Raw genomic sequence first — 27,454 nt, 5'->3', positions numbered from 1 at the left:
CAGATTTTTATTTTGGGAGGTGTTGTTTGTTCCCAACTAGTTCCCAATATATTTCTATAGGCTCGCGCCGAACCCACCTTGCTCTAGTACTGCAATTGAGTGCTAGATGGTAGTAGTAGTGCTAGAAATGAATAGCATGAAATTAAAATGCTGTAAGTGGTAGTAGGCAGTTAGGTTTCATTAGATCATAAATTATAAAATAAAATTAGTCCAAATTGAACTTCCAAGAAATAAAGTACTCTCCAATTGTGCCTAAATCTTAGTTCCAAGTGAATAAAGTTATTCCTAGAGTGCCAAAAGTTGTTCTACTGTGAAGAAGAAATCCTCCTAGTGGCAGTTAGCTGCAACACCGTGAGCTTTGTGGAACGCGAAGTAGCTCAAAATCCTATGCCACCACCACCCGCACAGCATAGAGCTACTCTACAGCCAGAATCCGATTTTCCACCTGTGAAATTCCACCGGAAATCCCGAACCTGCCCCAACAGGTGTATTCATTTAACCATATTTTCAATAATACTAAACATTTTCCAAATTTTTCCAAGGTATTCTAAACTTAACTATATTGCGAAGATTTCATAGAAGAACCGAAATGAAAAGACCAACCCAGCTTCGAGATAGAGCATTCTGAACATTTTCAACTACTTTCCGATACACTCCTTAGGTGGTGCATATTACGCGATGGCCATGTGAAGGCAGCCACCAGTTGGACCCAACCACAACAGCAGCAACCAACAATGAATTATTCCATTTTTACAACCAACAATTTCACACTCACCTTTTTGGGGCTGGTGGGTGGAATGATGAGTTATTACCTCGCTATGCCTCCTACTAGCCATGCAAATTATGAATCGATCACCACCATTATTGGCACTGTAGGACCGATCATCGATCACAGTTGGTGTTGAGCTTGGAGAAGTGTCGTAGATGACAATAAACTGCAACTACAGCATGATCAACGTCAACATGTAGCAGCCCAAATTTTCGGAAGCGTGATTATAAGCACAGATTCTACGTGCAGTTAAAACACAAGAAAGACTCAAGCATATTGTTTGTAACCAGCTTTGCAGGGTTATATTCTGGCCTTTTCGCAACATACCCTACCCTGCCCCGCCCTGCATACCCCCTTTCTTCTACATACCCAATAAGATCAACAGTAGGATTCATAGTAGTGGTACTCTAGTAGTATCAGCCCATCAGTAGCGTTCATCATCCAATATGAAGACTGGACAGCCTAGCCATTTATCACCGTATTGGCGGCAGCTCTAGCAATGATAAGGGACTTGTGATTGGAAGTTCGGTACGCATACTCGTCGATGAACTGAATGATTTGGCATCGTCCTGCTGAGAAAAATGTACACAGGACACAATCAGAGCTGCGGCAACACACTTAAGTTGGAAACAGATTTTAGTATGATGAGCTATTTGTAAAGGCACGTACAATAGGTTGATGGCTGATCGATGACAGCTGGAACGCAGGTACGACCAGTACCCGAGCAGGAACGAATAACTGACACATAACTACAGCATACCAAAGTCAGGTATCATACCAAGATAAGGTATTGATCGGTTACCTAGGTATTGGAAATAACTTATTTTGGTATTTTGTAGGTGTGTGTGTGTATGTGTGTATATACAATCCATCGCCCACTGACCAGCAGTGCTTTTATGGAAGAAAAATGTCTGCGTCTATTGTTGATATATGCTGATATATATAGACGCAAATATTTTTAGTCCTGGAGATGGAAGGTGATAGCTCTACTGCACATCTAACGACCCATTTCGAGGTATGCCTTGACTCGCACGTGCATCCTGAGGTCGTCTTCTGCAACAGTAAGCCCCGCATTAATGGATCCAGGTATCAAATGGATATCTGCAATTCATTAACACTTCCTGAATCAAAAATTTGCATTTTTGTTTCTGGCACGTATTTAGTGTAGTAAATTTCATATATATATGAATAAAGTGGTGCAAGGAAAGGTCTCACCGAGTTTCGCATAGTCTGCCAGTACTCTCAATTTTTCAGCAACGATGGATGCAGCACATCAAAGTCTTGATCAGCGGTATCGGGACTCATAGGCACATCCGGAATATATTACAAACGGTATTGATTTCACTACACAAGAAACGACGTGGAGGGAACAATCGAGCTGGCTTTACAGTAATTCGCGCATAAAAATTACTTTTTCACACGCGGAACAGATCGGGTGGCGTAGACCCTGCCATAGTAGTGGAATTGTCGAATCAAATTCACTGGATGGCATAGCACCACATAATTCGTCCAAAACCCCAATCAACCCCAATGCACAAAACTGGTTTAACTAAACTTCACAAACTCAAAAGCAGCGGCACATTTCTCACAAAAATCACTTCACCAAATGTTTTTCAAAATGTTTTCAGCAATGCAAAACCTCACCGGCTATTTGAACTTTTCTTCGGCCGAATTGAATTCAATTTCACGAAGAAGCGAAAAAACGTGACACAAAGCAACGACGCAGCGACCCGCGCGCACGACCTCTTATTTTGGTATTTTGTAGGTATTGATAAAATACCTCAACGAGTTATTGGTTTGGTGTTGAGGACTGCTTGAGGTATTATTCAATTATGGAAAAATCACTCTTTGTATGGAAAAATCGCTGATTATTATTTAGGTATTGCCATACTGCTTTCATTATTCATGTGTTTTGCACAGAATACACACCAGTTATTATTTTAGGTATTTTACCTCTTATGCAGGGCTTCTTAATACCTAATTCAGGTTGTAGGTATTCGGTTTTCCATACCTGAGTTTGGTATTCTTCAGCTATTTTCTCCTGCTCGGGTACCCAAGTCACGATGTCATACTCATCATGGGAGACCTAAACTTTCATATAGCATTATGACTGACGCGTCGCGACGATAGGAAGAAGATACCTAAAAAGGGTGATGACTGTATCCGTTATTTATTCTTAATCACTTAACCTAATTTACAGCTCTTTTGTCCACTAGGGCACTACGTGAGCGATTCCAATTGGACGCTGCACTTTGTACAGCGCCTACATGTATATCGAACTGGTGCCTTATGCTGCTTCAACTTTTCTTCCCTCTCCACGGTAGAATGATGAGCACGATGATGCTGATGTGTGGCTGCTGTTCCATTTCCAGTCCGATTGGGGGTCGTCCATTATGAGTTGCGGTTCGCCGATATCCAAAATTCCGGGTCCGTTAGAGCTATATGCTCCGAAGAGGGTCAGGTGTCAGTTGCTCTCGGGGAAAAGAGCAACTGACGAAAAATTTCAAGTGCCGGGGCTGGGATCAAACCCATGACCATCCGCTTGTGAAGCGAACGTGTGGACCACTGCGCCACGGGCCCCGACATGACTGTATCCGTTTGCTATGCTACTATGCATCATTCTCAAACTCCTTTGCAAAGCGACGGTAGCAAGCAAGATTCCGGACGATCTGTGTGGACGATCCGTCTCAATCACGAAAATACAAGGGGATCTCTCAGGCGCAAAGGTGCCCCTGAGAAAATCACAATGAGATCTCAATCGTGAATCACATCTTGGGTTGTTGTGACAGCCCATTACTGTACAGCATCTTAATGATTTCGAGCTGGCAGATGACGTAGCTTTCTTAGGTCAACAGCGCTCTGATATGCAGTGTAAGCTCGATGATCTTGCCGGTCTCACCATCAACGTCAGATCAAATCGTTGGATGTAAGCACAGTCAACCCCTCCAGCTTTACGGTAGCTTGCAACCAGTGAAGAATATAGAAAGCTTCCAAAATCCAAATCAAATCCAAATCCAAAATCAAATAGGTAGCCAAGAGGCTGCCAATGGCGGCCCCAAGAACGGCACAGGTGCCCGTTGATAAATAAAAACCCGATTTAATCCACCTATGGTGAACAGAACCCCTCTTACACTTATTAAAACTATTGTTGTATTATTTGTATTTAACATATTTATTTTGTGTGATGGACCAAAAGTTCTAGAAAATATTGTGGATTTGGTATCTAGTGGATTGGTTTCCAAAATAGCATCATGGACCATGGACTAAACTACCAGAAATGCCAGACACCTCCTAGAATATTGTATGCAATGTTTAAAAAATAGCTTACATATTCTGAAATATTGTATCTTTTGTTAACTGCCAAAAGATCTTGAATCAATTAACAATAGGGTAAGAAAATCAGCGAGATACACTTTGTCTAATATCTCTTAATCAGTCGATTAAATTAGCTCCGAAGTACTTGGTATTCGTGGTCATGGTGTAAAAAGGACAAAAATGATATATCTACTAAGTTAATCAGTTTTGGCATTAGCTAATTATTTTGGCTGTCCGTTTCTTGCATTTTTCCCACAATATATAAATTCAAAGCTTTCATTTAACATATTGTTAGTTTTCATAAAATTCCTGTGTATTTGTAATTTGTTTTTTATAACTTTGTTGAAAACAATTACCTGCTAGTATACACTTTGTATGAGGACAGCATTATTTATTGAAAAATAATTTCCCATAGACTGGTCAAAAACTAATGCAAGATAACAAGTGAATATAATAATAAAAAAGAATTTATTGAAATACTCTTCGTAAGATATCTCAGTAATCAAATGTCGAATCGAAATAAAATTTCAGGGCCTTATACAAGGATATTGTAGCTTTCATTTGGTGCTTAGAGAACCCAAATCAGATGACAGACGGCTGAGATATTTATTATGGTACCCTTGGTCAAAAATCTCTCATAAAGTTAACCTGTATTACTCCCAAGTACTCTTTGAAAGATATCTCGGTAATCAAATGTCCAATCCTAATGAAATTGTATAGGGTTCTACTAGAATGGTGTAGCTTTCATTTGGTGTCAGGATAACCAAAATCGGTTGACAGACGGCTAAGATATTTATTATGATACACTTGGTCAAAAATCTCAAAAAGTTTAGTTGTATAAATCCTAAGTACTCTTCGAAAGATATCTCTGTAACCAAATGTTCAATCGAAATAAAATTTCTGGGCGACCTACTAGGATGCTGTAGCTTTCATTTGGTGCCAAAAGAACTCAAATCGATTGACAAACGACCGAAATATTTATTATGATACACTTGGTCAAAAATCTTAAAAAGTTTAGATGTATGACTCAAAAGTACTCGTCGAGAGATATCTCGGTAACCAAACGTCCAATCGAAAAAAAAATTCAATAGCGTTCTACTAGGATGTAGTAGCTTTCATTTGCTTCCAAGAGAACTCAAATCGGTTGACAGACGGCTGAGAAACGTGCGTGACTTTTTTTGTAACGCACATACACACACACATACACACATACACACACACACACACACACACACACACACACACACACACACACACACATACAGACATTTGCTCAGTTCGTCGAGCTGAGTTCATTGGTATATGAGACTCGGCCCTCCGGGCCTCGGATCGAAAGTCGGTTTTTCGAGCGATATTTATACCCTTCTTATGGGTGTAAGAAGGGTAAAAAATATTAAATATAAATATTTGGAAATGCTAAATATAAATACTACAAAACAAAAAATACTACAAACTACAAAATTTGTGTTTTTGGCAGAACATTATTTCGTGAATTCCTCAGGGAAACGGGCAATACCTTTGAATGCAATTTTTAACATAATTTTGAGAATTTCGTCACTAATACGTTTGGAATTTCTAATCCTTTTTTTCGCGAGTTCTTTCGGCAATCGTTTTACTTGAGTTTCAAGCATTTTTTTTACACTATTTTTAAGTATCTTTTTGCTATTTTTTGTTCAGCAATTCCTCCCTTTGGGCATTCTATCGGCAATGACTTTGGAAATTCAATAGGCAATGACTCTGAGAACTTCCTTTACTGGGCATGTCCAGCCAAGGGCTGAAAGTCTCTCTAATAAAGACAAATCAATCAATTACTGGGCATGTCTTCGGCATTTCCCGCTGCATTTATTATTTTTCATAATTTTCTTCGGTTTATTTTTATTATTTTTTTTTTCTATGTTATTCAGAATTCTTTTGGTAATTTTTTGAAAACTCCTTGGGAATTTATCAATGGATTTTTTCTATAATTTTTATGAGAAATCCTTCAGACAATTCCTACGAGTTTTCTTCAGTAATGATTTAAGGAATTCCTGCAACAGTTTTTTTTGGGAATACCTTCGGCAACTCCGATGTAACTTGTTTCTAAAATTTATTTGGGGATTCCATCAACCAGCACTTTCTTTTGAGAATTTTCCAGTCGAATATTTTAAAGACTTCTTCGATGCCAAATACAACTTCTTCTGTAATACCTTTAAAAATTCATTCAGAAATTTGTAAAAATTGAAAATTGCAATTGTTTGGCATTTCTTTCACAATTCGAAAATGTCTTTCTAAATTCCGAAAACTTATTCGTCAACTCCTATGGAATATTTTCCAGCAATTTATTTTGGGTTTTGATTCGCCCAATTGATTTAGAAAAGTTTCGTAATTTTTTCAGTAATTCCTTTGGGATCTACCCTGGAATCTTCTAAGGTAATTTTTATGAAAATTCATCCGGCAATTCCTTTTTGAATTTCTCAAGCGTTTCCACAAAAATGACGAAGAAGTTTAAAAAAAAAAGATCCGAAAAAAAATTGAGTTCGAATCCAAAATAGAAATTCCCTGTTCATACCTGCTGCAAGGCCAAGAAGAACTATGCTTTTACCAGCTCAATAATTTGTGCCCCACCGAGCAATACTGAAAACACTCACTTGTACTCAGATACTCTCACTTCCTATTATCTCAACTCAGAAGCCTGCAAACAAAAAACAGTGTATGAATTCGACCCTTACTTTGTTCAACAAACTTTTAGAAAACACTGCAAAGTAAAACACCTCCACACACTGTTTTTTTTTATATCAGGCGTCTAAGCTGAGAGAATAGCAAGTGAGTGTATCTGAGTACAAGTCAGTGTTTCTATCCCTGCTTAGTGAAAATTAGAAAATGGCATTCGGCGGCATAACGGCATAGGGATTGTTCAGTACTAAATTTGTTTAAAATTGAGCACCCAGGCCACTGCCATATATTGCTTCGTCTTTGGATATTTGTCATATACGGCTATCTAAAATTGTGACTCAATATGTTCCACATTAAGATTTATCGAACTTAATGTTTAATGTTCAAGAAACCATGATTCATTGTTGAGTAATTATCAACTATTGAAAACCCGTGCTTTTTTTTTTGGTAAAATTGAAATATTTTCACTGTGATATACCTAGAAGGCATGTAGAGTGCAGCGTTAATGTTTTATTGAAAATGTTTGGAAAATGAACAAAAAACTGTTAATAACTGAATGGAAAACGATGTTGGCTTCTTTCTCCTAATGACTCATAAAAGTGTATGACTACAATAACTTTTAAAAATGCCATCGCTATCATGGGGCATCTATATAACACCTTCAAACGTAAACTACCTTCTTCGATAGTAAATTTGTCGAACGCCGGCCGCCAATCAATCATCACACGACGGAAATGAATCACACTAGGCGGGTGATTAAACGAGAGCTATGCCCCCGAGAAAGCAATCGCCTCTATCTATGAATTTGATGCGTTGTTTTTCTCTTGGTTTTGTTCGACTGGGTGCTTGTCGAAAAAAAAAATCGAATGATAGGGAAAGATGGTGCAAGATGCTCTTATTATACTTTTCGATTTGAAACAATAATCCTCAACAGTATGTAACTGTAAAGTTCAGCATTGTTCCGATCAACACCACTGGGCTCCACACGATGTCCCTGCCAGAAAGTACGACGTTGGGGCGATCGAACAAAACTGAACATACCGAAACAAAAACCGAAATACGACATCGTTTACCCAACGTGGAAGTTTTCTACTTTAATGCTATTAAAAATTGTCCAAAACTTAGTGTAAAATCAATCGAACGCTTGATTTAGTGAAAATTCTTAAAATTATTTGCTAAACAAGTAAGTTATAATGAATTTATTAACCATTGCTTCTTAAAACTATGTAAAATTTCAATAAATAGGTGCGGATTCGCCAAACAGGTTAGCTTGTCTAAGAGGGTGTATAAAAAAGAGGATTTATACGGAAAGTTCATTGTAAGTTCTAAATTTATCTTATTAACTAGCTTAGGTCTAAATCTATGTACAATTTTTGCAATCTTACTAAATCTACTATGTACAATTTCAAACTACTATCAGGCAAGTTAAGGAACCTATCTGTTGCAATCATAGCCCTACGAGAGTCATTTGCAAGAGGCAAACGGATTGGAAACTAAATTGTAAGTATGTGAAACAATTATTAAGTTGAATGAGTTCTAATATTCAAATACAATTTTAGCTTTGATCAGCTGTAAACGCACACGGTGATTCCAAAGACAATTTCCTAAAATTAATCCGAACAAGCATGATAGAGCTTTATGATATAAGAAATTGGTGAGCTCGTTCCACAGTAGCTTAAATTTATACTGTTCTTTACTAAACATTTCTGTGTAGTTTTCAGTTCACAAGAATAGGCTTGTTGACGATAGCAGTTTGACTAAGCACGAACCATTTTATCTGATTGACCACTTACAACAGCAGCTTCATTCACTCTGATCAATCACAATGTAGCAATACAAGCCCACGGGCGCAATCGTCTGCTACCATCATCCCCTAAACGCTGAGACGATCCCCAATGAACGATCAAGTGGCTACTGAGCACATGCGTGCTGAAGTGTGTATGTTGTTGAATTGGTTTTCACTTGGTGGTTAGGCACGAGTCAAAATCAATACTTCACGGCGACGACGGTGACGACGACGGCGAAGACGGTTTGATCAGACGAGGCCTGTGAGAAAACGTTACCACCTGGTGTATGATATACACGCGGATTGCAGCAGACGTTTCGTTTGGAAAAATAAGCATTGGCAATCTCATCAGTAGAAAAGTGGAGTACTGTTGTTGTACCTGAAGCTGGCTGGCTGGCTGGCTGGACATGTACCATGAATACTACTAGCCCGTGCATGGCTTATGATCCATCTCTCATCGATGGTGGTTATTGTCGATGTTGCTTGTGGTGTTACTGTGGTGGTGTAAACAAGCTGGGCAACTGAAGTGATGCAATTTATGCTCAGCAATAAAACCCGGCCCGGGTGCACACACGGTGTATGATGTGTCTATTGAGTAATTGCTGCAAATTCGTATTGTAAGGTGGTGTAAGTTTTTGGGCTGCTTATAAAATAGTGCAATTTGGCGCTTGTAGCGAGTACGTCCAAGTCTAGTCGTGTCGAAATGGTTTGGCAATCTACAGTTCGATCTAGAGCCCTGTCCAGGAAACTAAGTATTGCTTGAAATGGAAGGGCTCATAACACGTCAAGCAACAACATTCGAGTATCAATTTTGAATTAATTCAGTTCAAAATCCACAATAAAGGCGAAACTGGATCCATTTCCTTACTTTTTGGTTTTTGATTTTTAACAAAATAGCGAAGCAATATTTTCAAAATCGGCTTTCGTACACATGTAGAGTATGGGTCAAGGTATCTCCTGAAATTTTTCCTGGTGGAAAATGTTTTTCGTTTTTTCAGAAACCATTTTTAAACAAAATTTTACAAAAAGATAATTTCTGCGAAAACGAAAAACATTTTCCACCAGGGAAAAATTCAGAAGACACCTTCACCCATACTCTGCATATGTACGAAAGCCGATTTTGAAAATATTGCTTCGTTATTTTATAAAAAATCAAAAAACAAAAAAAATGAGGAAATGCTTCCAGTTTCGCCTTAAGCTGAAAATGTACACGGAACTGTATTTGATGCGACCATATGACGACACATCAGATGACAGTAGTGTAAACTGAGCGATGGATTTTTAAGAAAACCGATCTACGTATTACGTATGGCCCATTGATGAAAACCTGCAGCCGCAAGTGTTCTTCACTGATTCATACCTGTCATTGGCGTGGTAGATTTTATTCTTGTCAGCCACCTACAATTTAAAACTTCTCACGATATTTCAAATATTTTTTAATGGTGCATTTTAATAAACTGCAATCACTCCATTATCTGTTTTATTTTTGGCCATTTCAACTATAAGAACAATCAACACACTTATATACTGTAGATGAAATACCAAAATGGATTCAATTTGAACCTAGCTGATTTTTTAGTTTAGAACAGCTATGATCAATAATACAATATGAATTTTAAACAATCAATTGGTACACTAATGTATTACAGGTGGTACACAAAATGATCAAGGCAGGCAAACTTGCTCAGAAAATATTCAATAAACTGAAACATATCTGGAGCAACATTTGAAAAGGGCATACAAGCATTGGGAAACAATGACTTCACACGTCGCTCATGAGCCGGCTTAAGCTTATTCCCACAAGCTAAGACCGTTATCAGATAGAGAAAACATCGATTTTTCGGGCGGGCTACTGCTTGGCCCTACGGAGCGTTTTCGAAAAAAGACACAAAGGCCCTTTTCAAATGTTGCTCCAGATATCGTAAAAGGCAATGAAAATTATCAAACTTTCACTGCTAGTTCATAAACTAGCATACTTTAATTGGTTAAAGAATGAAAAATTCAATCATGTTCTAGTAAAATGTTTTTATATGATTGGTTTTTAAACTGTTTATCTAAAGCCTGTATCCGCAATAATCGGGACACAGAAATACAACTGTAACTCTGCAATAGATACATTAAAACTGCTCAAATTTTGTCTAATAACATCTTAAGATGTGTTTATTTCACCCACAAAATTTCATGTGAATTGGTGCAGTACTTTTTGTTGTAGCAACGAAAGAGTAATATGTGCGCCATTGAATTTTGTACAGCCCCTAGTTTTGCTGGTTAGCGCTGTAACTTTTGAATTTAGCAAAGGAAATGGCTGAAATTTTGAACACAAACCTCTCAATCTACATTTGTTGCTTAGGCAAAATTTCAAAAAAAAAACGATGCACTATCAACAATTTTATAGTCGAAACATGTATTGGGACTGAACGTGATTTAAGCCCCTCAGACAGCACTTAGTGAGCACATTTCATTGTTTCGATTGTACTATTGAAAGTACTACACCAATAATCATCAAATTTTGCAGGCATAATATACACATAATCAACTACCTTCTGTGAAAATTTCATGAAAGTTGGCAGAGAAATTTAAAAGTTATGAATAGGAAAACATCGCACATGAAAAACACGAAAAATTTTCACTAACACTCACTCCTATCAACACCAGCAGCTGTCAAACCAATTGATCAAAGTTGATGAAATTTTGCAAGAAAGTGTCTCTATAAGTATCCTAACTGCTAACGAAATTACATAATTATCATCACAGAACTTTGAACTGTAGCGTGAAAGAACCATTTATTATGCGAATGAAAATTGGTCATGATTGTACAAAATGATAAAAGCCACGTCTGTTTGTTTTTCATCCACAGTTAAAAGTAATGTATCGATTTTTATGAAATTTTGCGTAAATAATAAACATACAGCAAAGAGTTCTCAGTCAATTATTTGGCCAATTTCACCGATTCATTACAGAGCTACTGACGTACTTCTGTGTCCCGATTATTGCGGATACAGGCTTTAAAGACACAATGAGTCATATGAAACCAAATTTTCATAAAAAGAAAATCGGGTTAAGTACGGTTCCTTTGAATTCCACTAAGAATTTGCATCCTTTGACAGATACGTATTTCGACCTCAACTGTAAGGTCGTCTTCAGTGTCTTGTACTTGAGTCGAGTCAAGTACAAGACACTGAAGACGACCTTACAGTTGAGGTCGAAATACGTATCTGTCAAAGGATGCAAATTCTTAGTGGAATTCAAAGGAACCGTACTTAACCCGATTTTCTTTTTATTTACAGATATTCCCTTAACAAGCCCAGGTTAATCATCATCAAATTTTCATCATTCATAAAATTCCGAGAAATATCAGTTAGGTATGAAATGGTCTAGAGAAAAAGAATTTGCCTAATTTGGAGCCTAATCCAGGAAGAGTCAACCAACTGAATCCAAGTTTGTACTAGTTATAGTCAACTAGTAGTTCAACAGGCAGTAGAAATATTAAAGCTTCGATGTTTTCTACGAAAAGTTTCAGTTTTTCTAAAAATAAGAAAAGTTTGCTGCCCCAATTATTCACTTTATTCCCTTGATTATTTGACCAATTTAGTTTCGAGTTCCTGGAAATTTAAAACAGTCTTAGAATAAATTGAAACAATTGAAAATGTATCGTGTTGAAAAATAATTACATTGATCGTTTCTTTTTCTGAAAAGTGTTCGTCTTAACCCTTCCCTTCCCACGACTTTGAACGACTATTTTTATGCCAAGATAGCGTTTTCGAAAAAAAAGTGCTTGAACAAAAGTTATTGCAAATTGGCAAATTTTATTGAAACCAAAGAAAAAAGTTTTAGTTGTAAATCAATAGTATATTGATTGTTTATAAATAGTTCCACTGTTGAAACAAGTAGTTGAGAGTTGGGTTTACCTAATGAGATTACATTCATGTTCTAAAAACTTTTGCATCATATTCATCTGATTCCATTTGTCTCGAGTTCGTCGAAAATCGATGGTGCTCTAGATCAACCATGGGACGTAGAGGGTTGAATAGGGGTCTCCAGTTAGCCTAGTGGTTAAGGCTATGGATCGCCAATCCGCAGACGGCGGGTTCGATTCCCGTTCCGGTCGGGAAAATTTTCTCAACTCCCTGGGCATAGTGTATCATTGTACTTGCCTCACAATATACAAATTCATGCAATGGCAGGCAAAGGAAGCCATTCAATTAAAAACTGTGGAAATGCTCAAAGAACACTAAGTTCCAATGGGGACGTAGAGCCCGAAAGAAGAAGAAGAAGAAGAAGAAGGGTTAAATACATACTGCGATGGTTTCTTGAACGACTCGGAAAGAATACTCGGAAAAGTATACATCGAGATAAGACGAGAAGTTCCCTTTGAGCTACAAATTGCCCTTTTGTGATCTCTCTAGAATCATCTTTTCTAAGAATAAAATTTGAACATATTTAAACTTGTGCCAATAAGCCCATATAGGAAAAATCACACTCCAAAGCTTGGAAATCGAATTAAACACGAAACAAATCACACAGTAAAGGATTATTCTGGTGCACTATATAAAATTTGTGTATTAGCTTTCTGACGACCCCTCGGTAGGCGCGCCTCACGCAGCCGCGAAAACGCAACACGCGTAGCATCCTGATATGCGTGGCGTGATAAATGTCTGGCAGATGTGTCAGAGAGAAAAAGTCAGTGGAAACAGCAAAACGTTTCATGTTTGCTAAAATTATTATTTTCTTGAATTATACACAATTCTACTTCTTTTACGCTAGGCTATAAATTTTGAATTCAACAGTGCTCGAGGATTAATATGAGCTTGAATAGTAGGTAAACCAAACATTACATTTAATCCTTTATCCCAGTGAGTTCCCCTGATATAGGTTAGAGTTCGCCTATCGTGAAAACTGTAATTGATTTGTGTAACCTAATTGAATACGATTCAGACTGGTAAGCCTCAATCCCGTAAGTCCGTTTAAGTTTACCAGTCAATTACATAACAAATTTATAGGAGCGGTCAAATACCGAATTTAGACAGTAGGATACGAGGAAGAGCAGGAAGTTTGAAGTAGGAACAGGGAAGCGGCTGAAGTGAGGAATTAGGAGAAGAAGTTCTAGGAAGGAACTGAAAAAGAACTAAACGTAAGATGGAACTGTATGACAAATCACAAATTTAGACCACTTATAACCTTCCACTATACTGAACCAATATATCGATTAAAAACACGGTCCTCGTTTCTTTTCCTCCGTTGATTGAAGTTGATTACAAGCTTTTTTATATTATTTATGATTGGTCAAAATTTCAGTGTTTTTGATTGACGTATAAAAAAGTTTTGAACATTTGTATGAATAATAAGTTAGACGATAAAATCACTGTATGGATAATTGTTTTATATACTGTAACTATGTTTCTTTAGTTCTTGGCATTTACACAATAATTTGAATGGTTCGGCATATTCGGTGTTGACAATAGTTATATATAACTCAAAATAAAAATACGTGTTTTAATTCCAATAGAGGTTCCATCAATAACATCATTGGTGAATCCAGATCATGTGAAACGTAGTAGTAACATTTCTTCACTAATAGGCATTTTTAAGAACCCGTCCCATAGAGAAGTTTTAATAATCAATCAGAGGGCCAAGGTTGGGCGTTATCGTATATTTAGAGAGAGAAACTTGTCGGAATCGTGGACATTTAAAAAAAAAAGTCGGTATTCAATGTTGGATAAAACCGCTGTAATCGCTTATATGGGCCTAACATTTCTGAGGAGTAGGCCAAAGGAATTAGGTACTTCGACAAGGGTCTGATAAAACCTTCTGATGTCTAGAGAGCAAACCCTTACTTACATTTACATATCTTCTTATTCTTGGTGTAACGTCCCAACAGGAACAAACCCTGCTTCTCAGCGTGGCAGTTCAATTCACCGATGTTCGTAACTACACCACAACAAAGTAGCATAGTTTATTGTTATTATAAGGCAGGGTGGGCGGAACCGAACACGACCGGATCCGTCTGGGTAGTAATGTTACGATAGACGGAGATACCTTCGAGGTGGTGGAGGAATTCGTCTACCTCGGATCCTTACTGACGGCTAACAACAACGTGAGTCGTGAAATTCGAAGGCGCATCATCAGCGGAAGTCGGGCCTACTACGGGCTCCAGAAGAAACTGCGGTCGAAAAAGATTCACCCACGCACCAAATGCACCATGTACAAAACGCTAATAATACCGGTGGTCCTCTACGGACACGAGACATGGACCATGCTCGAGGAGGACCTGCAAGCACTCGGAGTTTTCGAGCGACGCGTGCTAAGGACGATCTTCGGCGGTGTGCAGGAGAGCGGTGTGTGGCGGAGAAGGATGAACCACGAGCTCGCTGCACTTTACAGCGAACCCAGCATCCAGAAAGTGGCCAAAGCTGGAAGGATACGGTGGGAAGGGCATGTTGCAAGAATGCCGGACAAGAAACCTGCAAAGCTGGTGTTTGCAATTGATCCGGTTGGCACAAGAAGGCGTGGAGCGCAGAGAGCGCGATGAGCGGACCAGGTGGAGCGTGACCTGGCGAGCATTGGGCGCGACCGAGGATGGAGAACGGCAGCCACAAACCGAGTATTGTGGCGTACTATTGTTGATTATGTCTTGTCTTAAATGTGATGTTGAACAAATAAATGTATGTAACACTACGGATAGCCTGATCCAGTGGTAAGAGTCCACTAAACAGGTGACTCCCAATTCATGATGTTATGCGGCTTTATGCTTACCGTGCCAAGGGGGGTCTAATAAAAACCTAACCACAAACGGAGCCTGTGGAGAATTAGGGCACCATCCACAGTATTACGCCCTTACTGCGCTATCCGGAGCAATGGTGCAGTGGACCTTGTGTTTCTCCAAGATAATCAGTTGCCCTTCTTAAGTCTCAAATTTGAGGCTAAATAAGGGCGGGATTATTCAAATGTTGTAAACTAGATTGCATTACTACCTACATTCCCGATCAAAAGTTTGGGGTCACCCCCTCAAAAACATGTCATTTTTTTAGGCCCATATCTGCGCCAATTTGCGTCCGATTTCAAAAACCTAGGTTCCATTCTAAAGATAATAAGTCAAAGAAACTTTGAACATGATTTAAAAGAAACTTTTTCAAAAAAATGTGTATGTAAACTTAACCCAAAGTTGCCAAATTTTCTAAAAAATGAATATAAACTTAAGGCAGTGTCGGTGGAAATTGGGTCGACCAAATTTTAAGATAAGAGTGGTAATATAACCCATTTTCTATTAGCTTTCAACAGCTTTTTACGGAACTTAGCTAAAAAATCTAAAAAATGGGATTAAATAAATTAACTCTTCATGTCATCGACCAAAAGTTTGGGGTCATCCCTCAATATCATGTATCAGCCAAAAGTTTGGGGTCACTTTCGTAAAACATGGAAGAGTGATTTGATGATATCTTCGTCATCTATAGTTCAATTTTAATTCTTTTTGGCTCATATCAAAGATAATTAACTAAATTTACGTTTGATGTCTTTAACTTAACGTATTTGACGATTTTTGTACGTAAAAATGTTATGTAAAGTTAACACATTTCACCATATTTCTAAAAACGAGGCAACTTTACGTTAAGTTTTAGTATGTATATTTCAACAAATATGCGTGGTTTAATGTCTGTGCAGTAAGTATCATTCATTATGTTTCAAATAAGCCAAGAAAAATTAAAATTGAATGAAAGATGACAAAGATATCAACAAATCACTTTTCCATGTTTTACGATAGTGACCCCAAACTTTTGGCCGATACATCAAACCATACCAAACCAAACTTTTGGTCGGTGACATCAAGGATTAATTTACTTAATAACACTTTTTTCTAGATTTTTTAGCTAAGTTCTGTAAAAAGCAGTTGAAAGCTAATAGAAAATGGGTTATATTACCGCTCTCATCTTAAAATTTGGTCGACCCAATTTCCAGCGACACTGCCGTAAGTATATATTCATTTTTTAGAAAATTTGGCAACTTTGGGTTAAGTTTACATATAATTTTTTTTTTGGAAAAGTTTCTTTTAAATCATGTTCAAAGTTTATTTGACTTATTACCTTTTGTTCGGATTAGAACTATCGGAAAAAACCTCCTTGAAGCAGTTTGTTGATAACGCGCTCAAAGCTAGAAGAGATATATTTATTAGTGTGGGACAAACATCAAATTCTCGCTCCAGTCGATTTTTTGGATTCCATTTAGGTCCCATATGAACTGTGCAAAATTTCAACGCAATCGGTGGAACTATAATTTAGCGCAAGCGGTTTAAAGTTTTCATAGGATTTACTATGGGAAAAGTTACACTTTCAGATAAAAAATCCCAGAGGTCGCCCCTTGTCTCCTTAATTCAAATCGGTCAACGCTTCTTGTAGAAAAATCATTTATGAAACTGTCCTTCGAAGACTGCAAAACGATTGGATGCTCGTGGAAAAAGTTATTGATTTATTATCGATTAGTGATCCAACGAACGGCTTTTTGTTTTGTTTTATCAGCAGCACTGCTGCTGCCGTTGTCGCATGGGGTGGCGGGAGGCATCACCACCCCCAGAAACAGCAGCAGCCACGGCAGTAGCTACAGTGCTGCTAATAAAACAAAACAAAAAGCCGTTCGTAGGATCACTAATCAATGATAAATCAATAACTTTTTCTACAAGCATCCAATCGTTTTGCGGACTTCGAAGGAAAGTTTCATAAATATTTTTTCTATAAGAAACGTTGATTGATTTGAATTAAGGAGACAAGGGGCGCCCTCTGGGAATTTTTATCTGAAAGTGCAACTTTTCCCATAGTAGGTAAGTCCTATGCAAACTTTGAACCGCTTGCGCTAATTTATAGTTTCACCGATTGCGCTGAAATTTTGCACAGTTCATATGGGACCTAAATGGAATACAAAAAGTCTACTGGAGCGAGGATTTATTTTTTCCATACACGCGTGCCCCATACTAATATTTATATAGTACATAATTGTGTATAGGTAAGATTATTTGCTTACAATTTTAGTTTAATCCTTCAAAGAAATAATCCCCACAAATGATTTGGCAACCCTGGCACAGCCAATCTTGCTCCACGTAAGTGCCTTTAATGTTTTGACCTAGTTCATAATACAATTTAGTTAATATGGAATTATTGGTAACATTTTCTCAATAGACTTACTATTGCAACGGAATTACAAATAATAAACCGTCACATACAATCTAAATCGGCGTACTAATCTTGGCCTTACAGTGCGGATCCCAAAACCTACAAAATTGAGTAGTTGTCATTCTATTTATCAATCCCTTAATTAGCTTTTCCCATATACAAACTCAATAATTCAATGTTAAGTTCCACTTCTAAATCGCAGCATACATAATGCTTAGTGATTAGGAATTCACGTAATATTTCACTTCAGAAAATCAATCATCTATCACGCCATCAACTGACCATAAAGATCTCTTCTCCCTTTTGTCCAACAGCATGGCCAATTATAAATGTTCACTTGCTTATGACATTACAATAGCCACCTAGTCTGCTACCTAACTGTGCTACCATTTGAACGAGGGGTTTGATACAGTGGTCACATAGTGGTTCGAACAACCTTTTGAATGAGACCTAGGGTTTTGAAATCGGACGCAAATTGGCGAAGATATGGGCCTAAACAAATGACATGTTTTTGAGGGGGTGACGCCAAACTTTTGATCGGGAGTGCGTTTTCGCCATTGACGTTTTTAAACTGACTCCGATTTGGTTTGTCGTTGATGTTTCCTTTTTGTGCTGTGATTGTGAAGAGTGTAATCCTGGCTACGGCTAGGAAACCTCAGATCAATTTTAGCGTAAAAAGCGTGTGTAGCCCAAGTTGCTCTTCTTCAAAAAGTTCATATTTGTAGGGTAGCTTTTGTATAGGTTACCTTGAGAACCCAGTTTTGCTTCTTTCATTATAAATGAAGTGTCATGCCTCGGGAATGCTATATTTTAGAATAACGTTAACAGTATGTTTCAACCTTTCCTTATGGATGCCTTCAAGCAAGCTCTTGTTTTCAGCATCTTTTCGCTGATATTTGGCAGTACTGTTACGATGATTATATCATCAAAAGTAGTTCAAACATTAATTTAAGATGCTTCAGTTTGATGGAATACTTAGGTAGTACAGTTCATGGATAACTTAACATAGAATTTCACCTAACCCAACTCTGCATGAGCAGAATTTGTCATGAGTTGACTGGTTGGCATGTGTCAGGTGAGGAATCTCTATTTGACCTTCTTTGCACTTTTGGGTGTTCATTCACAAACTTTGCGTATTCAGGCGCCTTGCTCAACAAACTAGGGAACCTGTACTTATTGGTTGCGACCACATTTTATGGATAACTCGCTTCCATTGCTACGCCAAGAGAGTTTCATTGTGGTTTTGTTACTACAACGCCCTCCATTATGGTATACCATAACTATTGCTTTGAAAGAAGCTCGTCCTCTGCGGTCTGTGCGAATCGCAAGAGATATTCCTGAATGGAACTCTGATATGTTCAAGTTCAAAATATCTTCGGATAAACCAGTCTCTTGTATAGCTACGAATTTCTAGCTTCTGCCCTAAGGCTTGTAGCTATAGAATCGATTTAGAGGGCACTAAAAAGCTCTGCTTACTTCAAATCTTCAGGAGAAAATGGGGTTTTGTCCCATTTTTCTCCAGAAAGATTTGAGTATTTCAAACATGTTTTGAACTCTTATAGTTTTCTATTGGGTATTTTCATGGCGTGGAATTACTCTATAGTTTTATCCCGAAAGGGTACGAAGGAATGAGTTCCAGATTTATCTGGTTACCTCGTTTCTTCAGAAATGCTTGAAACGCATTGTCGAATATCACACTTTGATGTTCGTCTGGCTAACATGCCTATTCATGTGAACTCACATGCCTCCCAATTTGGGATGTCCACAGTGACTCTTTTACACAAAGTTGTAAACGGTTTCAAGAAAGCACTCGCTCAAACGTAGTTTTTGCCTGAGAATGCTTTATTGAGAATGTTTTCGATGACGTGCCTTTCAATGTCATATTGAAAGTCGCATCCCAGTAAACCAGAGATCGTAATGGGAAGTGCATTCAAAATCGTATATCGCTTTGTCAGAAATCAAAATCGTAAAAACCGTTGAATGTTGTGATAAAAAATGTCAAGTCCAATTGTATATAAATCGTTGCTGCGATTTGTTTTGGAGTAAGTTTGTTGTGTATAAAGCAAGTCATAAATCACGTTAATTGAAGTCGTCACTGTTTGCATACGCTTACAAGTCATATATAATATTAGTAAAGTTTGGTTGGGAATCGTAATGATATAATGAATTTCGGCATCCCGACGATGCAATATTAAAAAAGCAACCCACTTGCCTTGCTCATCACCGCCTGGCCGCTGATTATGTTTCGGGACTGGAAACATTCTATTTGCCAATAATGATATTCGGGTAATCTTTGAGAGTGTTCATAGTTACCGAAGGAAGACATTTGTCTCACAATTATTCTTACATGAGCAGTAAACTTTTTCCGCGACGATGATGACGACGACGATGACGACGACGACGACAACGACGTCGTCGACGAAACGTACAATCGATGCGGGACTGATGTTGTAAACAAAACATGTTGTAAAATCCAACTCGCTACGAGTTGTATATAAATTGAGAACTCATCATTAGGTATACTATATAGGGAAAATTACCTATTCTCGGCCGTTTTGATCTCTTCGTCTTTGGGTTTTTTTTTTGAAACCTATTGAACTCAGAGTTGGTTTCCCATCCTTCGCAACTAAGCTGAATTATATGACCAAGTTTCAGGCAATTTGTCTGACAAAAACCCCCCATGACGAAGAGAACAAACCTGCCGATAATACCCATTGTCACCCTATCAGTACAGCAATGTGATAAATGAAATCGCAATGACTTAGAAAAAATAGCAGTCCATTCTTCATATCTGCACTCATGTAGGAAGGCAAAGTCAAGTTTCATGGGTGGTTTAGAAAGCTTTAGCTTGACCACAATTTATGCTCTTCTCAAGGCAGATCAATTAGTACAATGGTATGGGCTTAGACTGACAATCTCGAGGTGCCGTGTTCTATGCTAGGTGTCAATTTTTTTATAGCTAATTTCCGACATCGTATTACATATCACCCGAAGTCGTATTTTATTCTTTCGATCGATTATTCGGGACATCGTAATGATGATCATATGAAATCGCGAAATATCGTCAGAAGTATGTATATTAGACTGGGTCAACAAAGTCGATTTTTCGGAACAAAGCTTTTTCGATTCCTTTTAGCGTCCAAAACATCCGTGCAAAATTTGGGAGCGATTGGTTGCTCCCCCGTATTCCGCATTGCGATTGAAATTTGTATGGAATTTAGTATGGGAAAACGTGCTTTTTTGCATTTTTCTCATAAATTGAAATTTTTCGTCTGAACCGATCTAACTAATGAAGTTAAAGTATAGCCTAGGATATGCCGAAAAACTTTGCCGAAGACCGCAAGGTGATCCGACACTTGTGAAAAAAGTTATAACGTACAGATTGCCCGGTGGTGCTTAACATTTAACATGTAAAGGAATAACATCAATAATAAAATCTCAATTTTTGGCCTAAGTTACCAGCCGAATAACTTTTTGCACAAGCGTCGGATCACTTTGTGGTCTTTGGCAAAGTTTTTCGGCATATCCTTGGCTATACTTTAACGTCATTAGTTACATGGTATTGGACAAAAGAATTCAACTTATGAGTAAAATGCAAAAAAGTACGTTTTCCCATACTAACTTCCATACAAATTTCAATCGCAATGCGGAATACGAAGACGCAACCAATCGCTCCCAAATTTTGCACAGATGTTTTGGACGCTAATATAGATTGAAAAAGCTTTGTTCCGGGTTGGTACGATCAAATTTAAAGTTTCTCCATACAACGTTGACCCACTCTAATGTATATAGCCTCCGCTTCGGTACGTATATAGCAGTTATGTGCAGTTTATACGATTGAATTGGTGCTTATATAGTAGTGTATAACACAAATTATACATACCAAAATGTTTACTGGGATGACGTCACAAGCTACCTCTAATGAGAAATAGGCTCTCTTTACGCTTATGCATTTTTAAGTGTCCTTTTCAGGGCACTGATTAAACCCGTTGTGGTATGGGCTATGAGCTCTCGTTGCGCTTATGCTTTCATGCCCTCTTCTAGAGCACCCCTTCCTATTTCATCACCTTTCCCTTTCCTAATTCCCATCCGTTGGCCCATTCTCCCTCAGGTAAATGATGAAATAGGCTTATATGTATGGCGATGGCATAAATGGCCCAAATGAAGGATAACGTGCCTTTGGAGCCTACATTATCATCAAAAATATTTGATCATTGGCTATTATTTCTAGATTCACCATCCAGGGATAAGTTGGTGCTAAAACTCTGTAATTTACTTGAGCTCACTGGTGGCCACCGACAATGGCACCACCCGAAATATTCAGAGACGCATTGTGGCAGGAAATAGAGCTTACTTTGGACTCCGCAGAACACTACAATCGTACAAAGTTTGCCGTCACACGAAGTTATCTATCTACGAAACGCTGATCAGACCATTGGTCCTCTGAGTCCAATTCATGAACTCTACGTTCAGAGGACTTGGAGTTTTCGAACGGAAGGTATTGCGTACCATCTACGGCAGAGTGCAGATGGAAGACGGGACTTGGAGAAGGCGAATGACCCACGAGCTGCATCAGCTGCTAAGACAACCAATCATCGTCCACACCGCGAAAATTGGGAGACTACGGTGGGCGGGTCACGTCATCAGGATGTCGGATAACAACCCGATTAAAATGGTTCTAAAGAGCCATCCGACTTCGCAGAGTGCAGAACTGGAGACGCACAGCAATGGACCGTGTCCAATGGAGACGACTCCTACTTACAGCAGAGGACACTCAGGCCTTACTTAACCGGTACGATGAGTAAATGGTGCTGAAACTTCCAATATTTTAGCAATGATTTCTCCGGCTATACATCGAAGTGCATCGAATCAATCAATGATTTCCAAATGAAGAAATCTTGGGAAGTTTTGAATACATTTGGATCTAAACAAACATAAAACCCGCAAATCATAATACAAATTCAAATTTGTAACGATCGTTCGATCCATAGCCAGGAACAAACCCATACGATATAGTTGCAAACACGCACGTGGTTGCGTGTTTGCTGCGATCGTGTGTAAGCTTCCGATCACCATACGGATCCGACGCGAACAACGCCTTCGATCCAGTGCATCGCTGCCTATCCAAATCAGTCTTGCTCGCAGCTCGGAAACGTCGCGTCGCGTCCGCATCGGTACGCGTGAGAGCAAGCAGCGGAGGCGTATGTTGATGCGTGTTGGTAAGGCTTTGGGGCTGTGGGGTTTTACTCTCACTCTCGTTTCGAGCTGCCAATGGGCGATCTTACGTAGGTAGGTTGTTACTCGGACCCATAAGCAAGGCGACGACGACGACGACGTAAGGTAAACCGAAATGCAAATGTCACGCTATACGGGTGGAGCGGTTCACGAATTGTGCAATATTGGAGTTGTGGGAAGCAGCAATTGACAAGCGGTTGGACCGCATTTTTGCTCTTGTTTTGCGTGTGATTCAACTGGGTTGAAGAGTTTTGATCAATGTTATTGGGGATTGGATCAGATCAAACGAGATAACTTTGAAGGTTGAAAGACTCACATGATGCTCGATCGAACGCCAGCAGCAGCAGCAACAGCAACGGGGTTGTTAAACCAGTGAATCGCACCAGGATCTTCATGTTGACTTCATTGGCAGCTTGGTCTGTTGCGTAGAGTGAAGAGTTTCGGCGGCTTCGTCGTTTGATGGATTCCCACGGGTCACGATCTCAATTCGACGATGAAATTGTAACACACTTTTGCGTCAATTTAATTTACTCGATCTCAAATCTTAAAACATTTCCCCCAAAAAATAGTAATTGACGTTTCACTCTTTTATGCTTCCTCTGGCACTTTCGATAGATGGTGGATCTCTCACATACGCGGCAGCAGCTCAGCGAAAGGTAATCATCTCCTACTTTTTTCGCATAAAAGAGGTTGTGATTGTTGAGCAGTTGTTGGATTTTTTAATTTCTGATTTTTTTTGCACATTCAATGTTGCTCAAGATTTAGCCTTGAACACAGTCGCGCATACTCTCATACGAGCACCCCGCTTAATGTTAGTTGCTACTGTGCTGGAGCACAGTTTACCACGTTCGATGTAAAGGAGCACGCGATCACACCTTTCCTTATCCGAATTAACCGCACACACCTATTCAAACTCAACTTGATCGACCAAATTCGAATGGATTCGAAAGACACCTGACTGAGTTGCAAGCCTCCTCTCTAGTGTTAACCCGACGAGTACGAAAATACGACTGATCGGATTGAGCGAATGCGCGCGCGCTCTTCGGCTCAGTCAGTAAGCGGGTCCTCGATCGATCTCGATCCCCACACCGACTGGGGGAGGCACACATACGGTCCAAGCCCACCACCCAACGAGAAACCACAAGCGCGTTATAAGTATGACCCTGTTTGTCTATGCATACAGTAAAAAACTCTCTCTTTTCGCATCGCTTGGCGCGGCGCTGCAGTCGATCGTTGTTTGCACTAGCAAAAAGCGCCTTAAGTTTCGAGCATGCTCTCTCATAAACTGCACAATCAATTCGAGCAGATCTTGCGCTCTCCATCCGCGGTTTTGCGCGATCCTCGGTGTCAACCATCGCGTCGCGACGGTCGATGCGCATTCATGTAAACCGCATGCGATGATCTCTCTTGACCTACGCCAACTGATGCGCGATTTTAGTATTAGCCTAACCTATGCTGATCATTAGGTATATTACATCAACTCTATCGTCGTCGATTATGCTGTGGTTGGTGGTGGAGCGAGAGGAACAATGAATGGGAAAAAAGTGAATGGAAAATGCACACGCAAACCGATTTGTCCATTCAGAAAGAAGCGCAGGTTTTCGCGAGGTCTCTGTTGGGGATGGAAACTACCCGTCAGCATAAGTGGACCCGGAGCCGAGAAGTAGGGAGGTTTCCCAGCTATTGTTTTGAACGTTCTTCGAACCGATGCCGCTGTGGTACAGAATGTGAAAGACAGGGAAATTTTATTTGCCACAAGTCTTACATCGATATAAAGTAACCCCCTTAATAAAAAAATACATTAGCCCGATATTAAAATTCGAAGTAAACATCAACATCAAGGTTTGATGTACTTCTGATGTTGAACTATCCGTTAACTGTTCAATTGCATTCGCCCCTCAATAACTCTAAAATTAAAAGTTCAAAATGAACTTTTTCCACCTCAATAGAAAGGTACACTTCACTTGCAAATTGGAAAACATTCATAGTGAACTTTTAAGTGACCTTTGTGGAAATAGAATCAAATGTTCGTCTGAAATGTGTTAACGGTTAACCATTGCACACTGGGCCACGAGCGGGATCTAGCAAGTAAAAACCTCTAGCGTTTTGGGAGTACATTTTTTTGAGTTGGTGTCTTCGGAGACTTGTATTAATTTTACCTGTACTTTTATGTGGTGAAGAAAATTAGTTGGTATTTTTGCCGCATAGGTGGCGCTGCGATACTAACTTTTTTGTCTTACGTCCTAGAGGTTTCCCGTCTTCTGCAAAGTTGTAGAGCGTGCAAAAATAAGTTAAGTCGTCGAAGACACCAAAGTTGTGTGACTTCAAATAACAAAGTTATATTAAAAACTAGCTGTACCCGGCAAACTTTGTCTTGCCTACTGCGTTTTTTGACGTTTCAAGTTTCTAGCCAAGACCAAATCCCCGGTCCCCCGGTATGGAAGATCGATTTTCAAAAACTATCAATTTTTCCATGTTTTATGCCTCATAAACCTTCCTTGGGTGAAAACTAACAAAACAAAACTAAGACGACCAAAATCGGACCTTCCGTTCGCAAGTTATGCGCGGTCCCACGTATGCCACTGCATTTTTATACAGGGTGTTAGGTTCCTGAGTGCAAACTTTTTAAAGGGTGATAGAGGACCATAAATGGAGAAAAAAATTGTTCTACGCATATGGTCAAATCTCAACCGTTACGTAGTTATTGAACTTCCCATGTTTATGACTCTTTTTGCCTTAACTGACAATAACTTGAAAATGGTCAAACTTATCGAAGTTTTTTTTTCCCTTATTCGAAAGATTATTTAATTTTCTAACAAATGGCATCTTTGAATCGATTGGTTTAGTAAAATAACTAAGTTTTCTAGAGCAAAATAGCTAAAAATAGTGAATTTTTATTGGTTTTTGTCAATTATCTTTGAAACATGCGTAATAAATTAAAATTCTTTCTTTGGCAAAGTTGTGACCCCTGTTACACTCTACAATTCGTTCCTTGACACCAAACTTCTAGCTCTTATCGTTTTCTTGCAATTTTGATTTAAATGTGCGGCACAATGCGCAAAAAAGTGCTTTCCATGACAGTTGCAAATTTATGATCTGAAATGCGATGTTTAAATCGAAATTACAACAAAACGATAAGAGATAGAAGTTTGGTGTCAAAGAACAAATTGTAGAGTGTAACAGGGGTCACAACTTTGCCAAAGAAAGAATTTTAATTTATTACGCATGTTTCAAAGATAATTGACAAAAACCAATAAAAATTCACTATTTTCAGCTATTTTGCTCTAGAAAACTTAGTTATTTAACTGAACCAATCGATTCAAAGATGCCATTTGTAAGAAAATTAAATAATCTTTCGAATAAGGGAAAAAAAACTTCGATAAGTTTGACCATTTTCAAGTTATTGCCAGTTTAGGCAAAAAGAGTCATAAACATGGGAAGTTCAATAACTACGTAACGGTTGAGATTTGACCATATGCGTAGAACAATTTTTTTCTCCATTTATGGTCCTCTATCATCCTTTAAAAAGTTTGCACTCAGGAACCTAACACCCTGTATATATAGATAGTAAAATTTACGTGGAAATCACGTTTTCATGACTATTGTGAATGTTTATCGCAAATTTATCAATTTTAACACTTCACATGTGTTAATCAAAGTAGCCTGTGTCTGATGATACCAAATTTACAATTTTTCGGGACCTTTAAAATGTTTTTTTTGGGCAAAATAGTAAAAATTACTATGATTTTTACTAGCAGTCTTTTCAAAAAGATGCAAATTTTGGCTAAATTTGATGCTTGCATCAAAATATACCACTCAAGATCTATTAAATCTGAAAGTTTGCCGGAGGTATAATTTGGTGTTTTTTGAGATATCTTGTTTTTAAATAATGTTGTTTTTATTTTGAAAGAGAAGCAATTCTTTATTCCGGAGTTTTTTTTGTCTGTATTAACGAGATTTTTAACCCTAGGCTAGTTCATCTCGGGATATTCCGGAGTTGTCCTGCCAGTAGATACTCACGGATCACTTTTCAATTAAGAGTTTTATGTTTACCCAACGCCTTGATTACTCAAAATTAACGTTTTGTGTTCAATTGTTTTGTGCATCAATTTGTTAAATCAACAGTGCTCATATATTTATTGGTCTATTGAAAGAAAGAAATTATAATGGTTTTTGGCCCTGTGTGAGCGACTCACGCAAGTGCTAAGTTTCGTAATACCAATCCGTGTGGTCAATAATGATTTTCAGTTAGCTCAACGTATATATACGTAAAAATGAATAAATTATTGGTTATATTATAAAAAAAAACTTCAGTTCAAGATGAGATTTGAATTCACGACTCTTATACAAGTGCTTTACTTACTAAGTCACAGTGCCAATTAATGATACGGCATTGACGAGCTTTGTTTTTTTTTCATAATTTCATCAATATCCATCTAAACATATGTACGTTGAGTTAACTGAAAATCATTATTGATTTCACGGATTGGTATACCGGAACTTTGCACTAACGTAAGTCGCTCACACAGGATCAAAAAG

The 27,454-nt window shown here is 38.4% G+C and overlaps 1 protein-coding gene across 2 annotated transcripts in view; it reads right to left on the bottom strand.

Moving 5' to 3' along the window:
* The window catches only part of LOC115265578 (uncharacterized), a 115,931-nt gene extending 91,602 nt beyond the window's left edge, over nucleotides 1–24,329 (bottom strand). Inside the window, exons 1-2 of one of the 2 annotated variants that reach the window (XM_062849679.1) lie at nucleotides 23,791–24,329; nucleotides 23,232–23,585 (exon numbers count right to left, since the gene is read on the bottom strand). In XM_062849679.1, coding sequence (XP_062705663.1) covers nucleotides 23,232–23,310 — 79 coding nt within the window. In that variant the 5' untranslated portion in view covers nucleotides 23,311–23,585; nucleotides 23,791–24,329. The remainder of the gene's footprint in view (nucleotides 1–23,231; nucleotides 23,586–23,790) is intronic. The other variant, XM_062849680.1, reaches the window with a different exon arrangement.
* Between the last annotated feature and the right edge of the window lie 3,125 nt (nucleotides 24,330–27,454).

This window comes from Aedes albopictus, chromosome 2 (genome assembly GCF_035046485.1).
Source record: "Aedes albopictus strain Foshan chromosome 2, AalbF5, whole genome shotgun sequence".
Taxonomy (NCBI): domain Eukaryota; kingdom Metazoa; phylum Arthropoda; class Insecta; order Diptera; family Culicidae; genus Aedes; species Aedes albopictus.
This window is presented reverse-complemented; position numbering and strand designations above follow the sequence as displayed.